The sequence below is a fragment of the Monocercomonoides exilis genome (genome assembly GCF_001643675.1).
Source record: "Monocercomonoides exilis strain PA203 chromosome Unknown scaffold11-1913109, whole genome shotgun sequence".
In the NCBI taxonomy this organism is placed as follows: Eukaryota; Preaxostyla; order Oxymonadida; family Polymastigidae; genus Monocercomonoides; species Monocercomonoides exilis.
In genome coordinates this window covers 161,311-171,820 of record NW_027150556.1, presented here as the reverse complement: position 1 = coordinate 171,820, position 10,510 = coordinate 161,311, and the positions used below count along the sequence as shown (strand labels likewise).

At 35.4% G+C, this 10,510-nt stretch overlaps 3 protein-coding genes across 3 annotated transcripts; 1 reads left to right on the top strand and 2 right to left on the bottom strand.

Moving 5' to 3' along the window:
* Positions 1-1,026: 1,026 nt before the first annotated feature.
* MONOS_5245 (uncharacterized protein) lies at positions 1,027-3,731 on the top strand (the record flags this gene model as incomplete). The annotated part of the gene is made up of 1 exon (XM_067875375.1): positions 1,027-3,731. The coding sequence occupies one exon, from the start codon at positions 1,027-1,029 to the stop codon at positions 3,439-3,441; it is 2,415 nt and encodes an 804-aa protein (XP_067731456.1). The 3' UTR covers positions 3,442-3,731.
* A 2,175-nt stretch (positions 3,732-5,906) lies between these two features.
* On the bottom strand, positions 5,907-8,409 carry MONOS_5244 (putative protein phosphatase). The gene is made up of 5 exons (XM_067875374.1): positions 8,191-8,409; positions 7,953-8,117; positions 7,749-7,892; positions 7,595-7,665; positions 5,907-7,455 (listed from the first exon to the last, which is right to left on the bottom strand). Exons 1-5 carry the CDS (start codon positions 8,348-8,350, stop codon positions 6,049-6,051), a joined length of 1,947 nt encoding a protein of 648 aa, XP_067731455.1. The 5' UTR covers positions 8,351-8,409; the 3' UTR covers positions 5,907-6,048.
* A 37-nt stretch (positions 8,410-8,446) lies between these two features.
* MONOS_5243 (putative ancient ubiquitous protein 1) lies at positions 8,447-10,126 on the bottom strand (the record flags this gene model as incomplete). Its single annotated transcript, XM_067875373.1, has 4 exons — positions 8,447-8,877; positions 9,027-9,312; positions 9,407-9,650; positions 9,703-10,126. 4 exons carry the CDS (start codon positions 10,124-10,126, stop codon positions 8,851-8,853), a joined length of 981 nt encoding a protein of 326 aa, XP_067731454.1. The 3' UTR covers positions 8,447-8,850.
* Between the last annotated feature and the right edge of the window lie 384 nt (positions 10,127-10,510).

Genomic DNA, 10,510 nt, shown 5'->3' with positions numbered 1-10,510 from the left:
TTCGTCAATACTTCCATTGTTCGCTGTTCAGCAAATTATTCACTTCATGGTGGAACCACTCTGAATTCCCTTGGATCAGTTGGATTGTTTGAAATAATTAATTCAACAGTTTCTCACAATGCGGCAAATATTGGTAAAGGAGGAGGAATTTACCTCAATTGCACAACCACAAAAAAAGAATTACTTCCTTTTTTGTTTGATAATGTTATTTTTATGAATAATACAGCAGCCATTGGAAGGGACATTTTCATTGAATGCAATGAAATTAAATGGCAAATCGACAGTACATTGTTCCATCTCGACTTGCGTGAAGCAATATTTTTTAGAAATAATTCAATTTGGGGCATCGATTCTACCATGCCAAAACAGGATGTTGATCTCATTCCTCAAATCTTGATCTACAGAAGTGAACTAATCTTTGTATCTGATGCCTCATCTAACGCTTCAGATAGCAACCTCTGCGGAAACAGTTCAATGCCTTGTAAGTCATTGCATTATGGTTTGAAACATGTTCTATCTTCCTCTTACAGTCAGCTTATTGTAGTTGACAAAATTAAGTTCTCAAACTCACAAAGTGTTCCTGAGGTTGCCATAAAAAGTATTCGCACAAATGAAAATGCAAAAATTATTTTTAATTCATCATTTCCAAAACATGACGAGCATTCGCTACTTCTTTTTGAAATGTCCTCATCGTTTGAAAGAATATTATTTTTATTTGATAACTTTTTTTCATGTTCTCACGAAGCAATTATGTGTTTAACAGGAGGAAATCTCATAATTTCATCATCAGGATTCGAAACTGAATGCGCTTCGCTCATTGTTAATTCGACAATTCTATCAGTATTTTGTGGAAATCTTTCAATTTTCGATGTCAAATTCCATTGTTTGCATATATCAAGAGAAATGATGAGTTTGAGTTACTCATCTTCAATCAAAATGAATGAAATCAACTTCAGCGATATAAATTGTTCAAGTTTGATGATTACAAACAAATCTTCATTGATTATTTCAAAGATGTTGGTAACAATGGCAATCTTTCAAAGCGAGTGCCTGCTCATAGAATCTTCACAAAACATTTCTATTACAAATTCATCATTTGTGGATTTATTTATTCACAATGGAAATACAGTTGCAATAGTTTTCAATAAAAAATTCGAAAACATTGAACATAGCAAAATAGTAGATTTGTCGTTGCTTTCGCTCAGAAACATTTCATCTCCGCAGGGTTCTGTGATATCTGTTTCATCATCCTATCGGAGCTCCGAATTATGCTTAGCACTTCTCAATGATTCACTGTCAAACAGTTCAACAACAAAAGAGAAAGGAAAACAAGTTAAACTTTGTTTATTCCATCCAATTATTATTGAATCCTGTGAATTTTTTGGAGAAGTTTTAAATGATGAAAGAATAATGGAAGTTGAAGATGTTTGCGAATGGAATGGTTCACTCGTAGATTTGAGCAACTGCTCAGCAAAAATGATGGACACAATAATATCTGGTTCACATCACGGTGGCCTCTCTATTGACAATGCAAATGTTACAATTGAGAAAGGAGTATTCGCTAACAATACAGCTCAAAACATCAAATACCCATCTGCTCGCAGGAACATAATTTGTGATGGATCCGGAGAGTTGAAAATTACTGGATTAAAAGGAGGTGATGGTCTGCAAAATAACACATCACTGTGGATAAGAAATCGCGATTGCAAGCTTTATGAAAGAGCTGGTGAAAGGGCATCACCATTCTTCATCCCAACTCTGAATTTTGTGGAGTACGGAAATAAAGAAGAGTCAGACGCATTGATTTTAAAAGGAACACTTTTTCTCCCATGTAACCTTTCTCTGGGTATTTCAGTGTTAATAAGAAACAGAGAAGAAGTTGAAACGCACTTATTGGAAAGCAAAAATCTCATTTCAGAAGAAGAAATTAATTTTTCAACAGTGTCTCCATCAATTATATCATCTTCTGAAGAAGCTGAAGTGTCTGTGTTCATTTTGTTTGGGGATGCTGATTCTCCATCAGCCACTGATTCTTTCATTCTGAAGAACAGGAGTGAATCCAAAACAACTGGAGATGAAAGGATTGCTGAAGGAGGAAAGAAAGAAAGATCGATATGGTCAATAATCGTAATTGTGCTTGTTGTTATTCTTTTGATTGTTTTGATTATTTCAATTATTGTTACAATTAGATGGAGGAAGGCAAAGAATGAAGCAGAAGATCTGAGAGAGATTGTGAATGATAACATCAGAAAGGATCCGAAGGCGTTTGAGATGGTGACGATGGAGATGTCTCCTGAGGAGCAGTGGAGAAGAGCAGAGAGGGAGGCAGAGAAAAAAAATGAAGAGAGGATAAAGAAGAGGGTGTATGGAAAGGAGATGCAGCATTCTGAGTCAGAAGAGTATTTGTTGAGTGAGAATGGCTCCACAGAATACATTTTGGGGAGAGATTCTGACAAGATCCCTCAATGGATGCTGGAGAAAATCGATGAGAAAGAGATCGAGGACGAAACGAGAAAACGAACACCATCACCTTCCATTTCATCCACTTCAACCACAGACACTTCAGATTCAGATTCAACATTTGTTCGGGGAGAGGATTTGTGTCCAACCACCTCATCAATGTCGAATCTGGTGGATGCAATGGCCTGTTCTTCGCCTCATGAGAAGTTGATTGTGGATCTGAGGGATTCGCTGTTCATGTTGTTGCATGGAAGGAATGGGAAGAAAGAAATGGCGATTGGGAGTCTTCAGCAAAGAGAGCAAACAGCTGCCCAAATCCTGTTCTGGGTGGCAAATCTCGCTCTCCACTCTTTCGATGGGATGGAAAATCCACTCCAATCACTTGCCAATTTGAGTCCGCATATTGTGCTCTTCTCAGAACACATGGTGATCTGCATTGTGATGCATTCAGACTTTTCTTCTGATGATTCTGATTCCTCATCCAGCTCTTCATCAACTATTGCGATATCTACCAGTGATGATGACGAGGAGGAATCTCTGCCCTCGTCTGCCTTTGAAGATGAGGACGATTTCAAAAAAGAGTGTTTGAGGTGGAAGGCACCTGAGTTGCTGATCGACAAGAAGATGGGAGCTACAAAGGAATCTGTTTCATTTTCGATTGGGATGATGTTGTGGGAATGCTTGACGCTGAAGATTCCGTTTGGAGACTATGAAGCAGAAGTGGCGGGACAGAAGATAGTAAACGGTGAGAGGCCAAAAATAGGCATTATTGAGCAGTCCCACTTGAGCTTGGTTGTGAGATCCTGTTGGTGCGACAAAGGCTCTGAGAGGATGACCCTCAATGCTCTGAAAAGGGAGTTCATCCAGTGCTTTCCGGCAGGAGCGGTTATACTGACGATGACAGATGCAATTGCTCTTGAAGAATCAGGAAGGTTCAACGGAAATGAAAGCGAACTCGAAAGCGGTGAGACATTGCTGTGAATTCATTTTTTTTTTTTTTTAATTATTAACAGGAACTTAATGGGCTCTTGTAACAATTAATATATAAATGGATACAAAATAAATGACAGAAAATGCTGAGGCTGATGATTGTTTTTTTGAGATTGTTTTTTTGGAGAATATTAATTTGAAAATACTCTTGCTCCGATAATTCGTACAATGCCGCCTTTTGTTGTTTCAGTTTCAATGATCACACTTTTGATTCAAAATTTATGGCACTTCACATCTTTCAGTAATGTAATTGTCAAAAATGGCATTTTTTATGTTTTTTTGATTATATTTCATCGTTAAAAGTTTTGAACCCTAATATCAGCTTAAAAGTATTAACGTAAGCTGTGAATTCACCCAGTGTTGATTCAATGCATTGCAGCTGTCTTCAAATTTCCCCAGGCTTTATTGAAATTGTTACAAGCTAAACATCAGATTCTTAACGAGCTCAATATCGTTGCTCAAGAATTTCTTCTTGAATAAACAATTTGTATTCACAATCAATATTTGATTATTTATTCCAATTTTGATTGCTTCTTCGATTATCAAAAAGTTATCATCGTCCTTCAGATTTTTTCAGATGCACCCTTACGTACCAAATTGCATTTGCTTGTGTATTTTCCTTGAGTTGAAACTGTCATCAGATTCAGATTCCTCAGGTAATATTTCTTCATTTTGCTTTCAAAAATACATCCAACGGCATCATTATCCTTTAAATGCTTTGCCAATATTATTTTCTTTCAAGCTGTCTCTTGCATGGCAGATGCATTCCATGGAAAATATGCTTCAGCAAGTTTGTTGAGAATTAATAAGTCTCTAAATAATTTGAAGCAATTTGAAAAATAATAAATCAAAATACAGATTATTCCAATGGATAAATGAAATATAACGCAACCTCGATCAAAAACGGATTCAAGTGCTCATAAATTTTGATAAGAACAACGGCTAATGTGGAATTAATTTTGATAATGATGAACATGTCAATTAAAATGGTAATGATGGAATATATTGATGAATTTTTGCTCCAGAAGTTGAAGCAGATAAAGAAGAAAAAGATAAAGAAAAAGATGAAGACAGACACATTAGAGAAAAAGAAATGTTGCCCGATAATCTTGAATGTGTGCAAATAGGAAAAAATATGTATTCAATGAGTAATTGCAATCAAATAAAACTTTCATTGCAAAAATATGTTTTGAATGTAGTGTAATTTCCATCCAATGACAAGATAAAGAAGTGTTAATGCCTAAACTGGAGATGCATCCAATTAAGTGAACGCATCCAAATGTAGTTTTTGGTATTTTTCCAATGTTCGTGGTTCAATAATATAGTTTCGAGGGAATGACTTTCCATCAATAGCTCACCTTGGCAGAAAACTTCATGAATTTTGTGTAGTTCTTTCACAAAGCCTATAATTCTTCTCAAATTGTGATTTTTCAAAGGTGTTTTTGCTTTTCTTTTCATTCAATCTCCAGATAATGTTTTTGCAAATAATAACAGGCACTTTTGCTGAATTTGAAAGATTCAACGCAGTTGTGTGATAGCATTTTCAGAAATTGAAACACAAATATCATTGATTCATCAAAGGAATAAATATTTGAAGCTATAACTACATCCCTAAAGGAATTTTTCAATATATATGAAAAATTTCCTGCTTTTAAGACCTGCTTTTCAAATGTTCCTTTCAATAGGCTTAATTCAGATATCCATTATTCTTCATCGCCTTGCCTTTTCAATTTCTTTTTGTTTCCACTCATTTTCAATGAACAATCAGCAGTCAATAGTTAATATGAAAGAAGTGAGCAAATGTGATTCGCATTGTGCACTCTTATCTTGAAAAATCTTGATAAAAAAGAAAACATTTTCTCTCGTCGAAAATTGTTTCAGCAAGCAAGCACGCGAACGCATTTCATGCAATTGAAAACGTTTTGTTCGTTAATGTTTCCGTGCTTCCAATGACATCATTTCTCTCATTTGCGTGGAGAAAACGTAATTAATAAATAAAAATGAAAATGCTCTTCAATCGTATCACTCCGCTTTCACCTCGTATCATTGAAAGGAAAGCAACATGTACAGTTTTTGTAATGCTTCAAAATCATAAAATATTCACAAAAACTCTCAAATTCGCTCTTTAAAACGAATTTTAAATCTGCTCAAACAATGAATTATTTTATTATGAATAAATTGATCTGAATATTTTGCTTAAAAATCAAAACAAAAATAATCGAATGGATAAAAGCATCTTTCTAATACAACTTTATTTGATAAACTTTTTCAATTTTGTCATGCTGTTATTTAGAATAAATCTTGATTTAATCTCATCTTCGAATAATTTCCTTTTTTTTAACACCATTCAATATAAATGACCATTTGCCATGCAAATAGCAGAATTATTTCTTTTGTCAATTTCCTCGTTTTTTATGAAGTCTAAAATCATCGATTGGAAAAAATTTCAAAATGTCTACTAAAATGAAGCATCGTTGTTTTCAGAAAAAGTTCCAATACAGATTTCAATAAAAAAGACAGAAATGAGATTAACAAGCCAATTCGCATAAATTCAAATACACATTTAATGGAAGAGGATGCAAACACCAACAGCATTTCTCAGCACTTCGAACCTGAACGAGGGCGCAACGGCTGAGACGAAAGGGAAGACAACTGGCTTTTTGAGGCAGGAGAAACACTTCGATGTGAAGATGCTGATGTGGTTGAAGAGGTTGTGCTGGGAGAGGACAAGGAAGAGGAAGAGGAAGACGAAGGAGAATTGCTTCTGGAGCGAAGTTGAGAAGCAGACGAAGAACTTGCTGCCGATGGTGACATGGAAAGAAGCGTGCCCAATGCTGTCGAAGAAGCAGACACTGCAGAAGATCCTGTGCCTGAAGAAAAAGATGATGATGAGGAGGAGGAAGATGAAATAGAGGAAGATGCTGGTTTAGAGGAGAGGCGAGAGAGAGGAGGCGAAAGAGGCCGTCCGTGCTGATCATGGCGATGAGACGGGGTGCAAAGTGCAGATATTCCAGCAGACGATGACTGAGGAGAGGATGTTGGATGAGAGAAGGCTTTTGAGGAAAGAGAAGAGGAATACAAGAAGGATGAAGAAGAAGAAGAAGATGATGATGATGGAGAAGAGGAGGAAAGAGAGGAAGAAGACAAAAGTGAATTGGATTGCTGAGATGTTGGAGATTTCAGCTTCCTCACTTTCGAGGCAGACGGAGATGATGCAGCAGATTTGAAAGGAGCAGAAGAATTGCTCTGATTCTTAGAACTGTCTGGTGTTGCTGAAGATACGGAAGAGGATGAGGATGATGATGATGAGGAGGAGGAGGAAGAGGAGGAAGAAGAAAAAGAAGAATTCAGAGCAGGTGCTTTCTTTGGCTTCACAGGTGTCTTTCTTCTCCTGGAAGACATCATCTCTTCTGGCTCCTCTTCTTCGCCTTCGAGTTCGTCTGGCAGAAACTCTGCGTCGCCAAACTCGCTCAGCGCAGACACAGCTGGCTCGTCCTGGTCCATCATAATGTCGTTTGGCGAGAAGCGCATCTTCATCGTGATGCCTGGCGGATAGTGGCGCTCGCAGCTGCTGTGCAGGATGATCAGGGGAGTGTCGCGTGGCTTGATCACACTGAATGAGCACACAAGCGACTCATCCACATTCAGAATGGCACCTGCATTGTCGAATTCGTTGCAGTAGTTCGGCGCGGAGAATATCGTCACCAGCTGCTGATCCATCATCATCTCAAACCCTTCTGTCACCACTTGGTGTGCCCTCACAATCAGATCATAGCCGATGCTCTGAAGAAAGCTCGACACCGCTTTCTCTCCAAAGGTGTATGAAATGCCTCGTTCATTTGGACCCCACAGCGGCTCAGTGTCTGTTGGATCAGCCCACAAAAGATCACACAGCAGACCTTTGTCTGGAATCTGCAGGGGACGAGGGATTTGGCGAATTTCTTCCAATGACCGGAATGATGGTGAAAGACCTCCGTGTGTGCAGAATATTTTGTCATCAATAATCTGTTCGAAATTTAAAAAAAGAGATGAATAGAGGAGGAAAAAGAGTATTGAAAATAAAATTTGATTCACAAGAATCAGCAACATATCGATGGATAAGAGAATAAAAGAAAACGATTTAGAAATAGAAAAAGATGCAAACAGCACAAATTGGCAGATATGAAAACAATTCATTAAACATCCTCCACAGTGATTTTGAATATCGAGTAAAGCCTATCAGTAAAAGGTTATTTTTTCAAAAAAAAATAAAAAATAAAAAATAAAAATAATAAAAATAAAATTACTGATAATCAAACAATCGTCAAAAAATCCAAATAATCTGTTAATTTGTGCGCACTCATGGTTCCCACGAAGCATGTATATTCTCTGAGGATGTTTTATTTTATAACAAAGAAGTAATGTGATAGCTTCGATAGAAAATTCACCTCTGTCAACATAATCTAAATTAAATAAAGTTCATGCAACAAATTTATATTTGTTCATTTAAAAATAAAACAAACCTCCAAGAAATAGATACTTTTGATCCGGTGGAAAGCCTCCAAGGTCAAATAATCTCATTAAATCATAATACTGTCCATGAATATCGCCACAAATCTTGATTGGAGCTTCAAGTTGCAAAAGCGTTTCTTCTTGATGAAATACCTCTCTTGCAGATAAAATGATTGCTTTGAAACAATTTGGGAAACGAACATGTTAAAAATGAATACTTGTAATTAAAATGATTTAGCAATGTAATACCTTTGATAAGAGATTCCGGAAGATTCACAAATTTTGCATGAGTTGGATGATTAACAGAAATTAATTCCGATATTGTGTCATCAACATTAAATGAAGGTGGTACATCGTTCAAATATTCTAAGGGTATCCCTGCCTGTCTTGCGTATGTTCTCATGGCCATTGTTCCTTTCTAAAGAGTAGGAAAAGCCAGATTTTATTTTCGAATTTACTTTGTTGTTTGAAGAAATGGGCGTAAGATCATAAAAATTCAATTTACTTTGCTCTGCATTAAACTGTTTGTATAATAAGATTTAAAAAAAAAACCAAGAATAGCTCTAAATGGGAAATGAAATAAGCAAAACATTTAAAAGAAAAATAAAATTTCCAGCAAAACGTTATCATTTGAAGAAGAATAAAATGTGAATTGAACTGCACTGGAGGACTTAAATAAAATACTTAATATTAATCCATAAAAATAACATTACAAAAATAAAATAAAATAAAATAAAATTCCATTTGAAATTGCTTTTAGAGTCAAACTCACAAAAATAATCCTCATACTCGAAAAAGTTTAAAAAACTTAAAAAATAAAAACCAAAAAATTAAAAAACAAGACTCTTGGAGAATACAACTTCACAGCCACAATAAAGTATGAGGAAGAAAACGAAAATACTCATAAATTTAGCGGACAACATGCTTCATCTTATTCTGGTTGCGTAATATAGCACAAACAATTCGATAATAATTATTCAAAAATCAAATTATTTGAAAAATTTTCATTGAAATCCAAAGAAAAATCAAAAGTTACAAAATTAGAATTAAAAGTTAGTTTTTGATAAATAAATCAAAAAGCACACTTTGTCCTTGTAGCTATAAGAAGTGCATGCTATCTGAAGTTTATCTGCTGTCATCTTCTGCACTCTGTGTGCAAACTGTTCAGGCGTTTCATCCTCTCCGATGTACTGTACAGGAAGAGCTGTAAACTCATACGTGACATACGGACAGAAGAAAAACCAGAAGAGATTGGGGAACATATTCTTTGATGGCTTGTCAACGTTGATGGAAATATGAGGATTGATGCGCAAGCACATTGGCTGTATGCCCCGATTGAGGGAAAATACAAAACGGTTGTATTGTAGAAGCCTATGATAATTTACATAAAGCATACATATTTTCAAATTATATATAAAATTAAAGATTGTTATGTTTCAAGGGATAATTTTTTGATTATTCAAACCCAACTTGCCCATTTGTTGTTGCGCCTTCGGTCAAAATAAACAGTCTTCTTCCTTCTTCTTTTTCATCGTCAAAGGCTTCAAGCAGTTTCTCTCTTGTCAAATGTTTTCTTGTTGGATCTGACTCACGAATAACAACTCTGATTGGCCAATGAAGAATTTTTGCCCAATTAACTAAAGGCTTCAAAAATACAGTTGTAAGATTTATGGATTTGTTTGTGTGTACAATTGGGAAAAATGCAATCCCTAAAAAAAATTGAACTTTTACGTGAAAATTTGAAAGATAAAAATGACAAACCATCTAAATCAGTTACGTGGTTGCAAACAATAATTGGAGCTTCTTTTGCAGTGCCCATATAATTTCTGTTCTTCAAATGAGTAACAAATCCAAATAATCTCATCACATAGCGCCAATAATATTTTTCAGCATCAAATTCATGGAAAACTCCAAGAAGAGGCATTGCAACGACAAACAAACTCACAAATCTGATACAAGCCAAAACCAAACCAAAAGGAGCCCACATTAATAGTGCAACTTGATTTTTGATCGAAATCGGATGGTGAAGTCTCGTTTTGTTAAACATTGTTTCAAGAGGTGGTTCTCCAGGATGATTGAAATCTGGATCCATTTGCCTGCACTTTTCTTTTGGCTTTCTTTTGAGAATATAAAATCTTCTCCGCTTATTGTTTTTCAGGCAAAATTCTTCTGGCTTTGTAACCATCAAAGTTGAAAATGAAACAGCAAACAACTTATGGGCTTCTTTGAAACAATCAAAATCATGTCATGTATTTAATATATTTCATATGCTTGTACATTAAATGAATTGAATAACATTCGATCCAAAACATAAGAAAAAATGAGTTTGAGTGAAAGAAAACAAAGAGAGATTAATGAACAAGAAATGCTTGAAACAGAGCGAAAACGCATTGAAACAAAAGTCAAATTGGTTAAATCTTCGATAGATTGTCATAATACAGCAAATTGGACTCATTTATCCACGAAAAGAAAAAAAGCACAAATAGAAGAAGGTTTGAAATTTAATCAAGCTTAGTGAATAAATTGAACTTATATTAATGACCCTTAGAAAAATTCAGTGAAATTGAAA

Bases quoted from the DNA above. Each gene is read 5' to 3' on its own strand.
- MONOS_5244 (XM_067875374.1), bottom strand. From the start codon at position 8,350: ATGGCCATGAGAACATACGCAAGACAGGCAGGGATACCCTTAGAATAT. The intron at 7,893-7,952 runs GTTTGTTTTATT...TATTTAATTTAG, and splicing joins AAAGTATCTATTTCTTGGAG to ATTATGTTGACAGAGGTGAA. The intron at 7,666-7,748 runs GTTTGATTATCA...TTTTACTGATAG, and splicing joins ATTTGGATTTTTTGACGATT to GCTTTACTCGATATTCAAAA.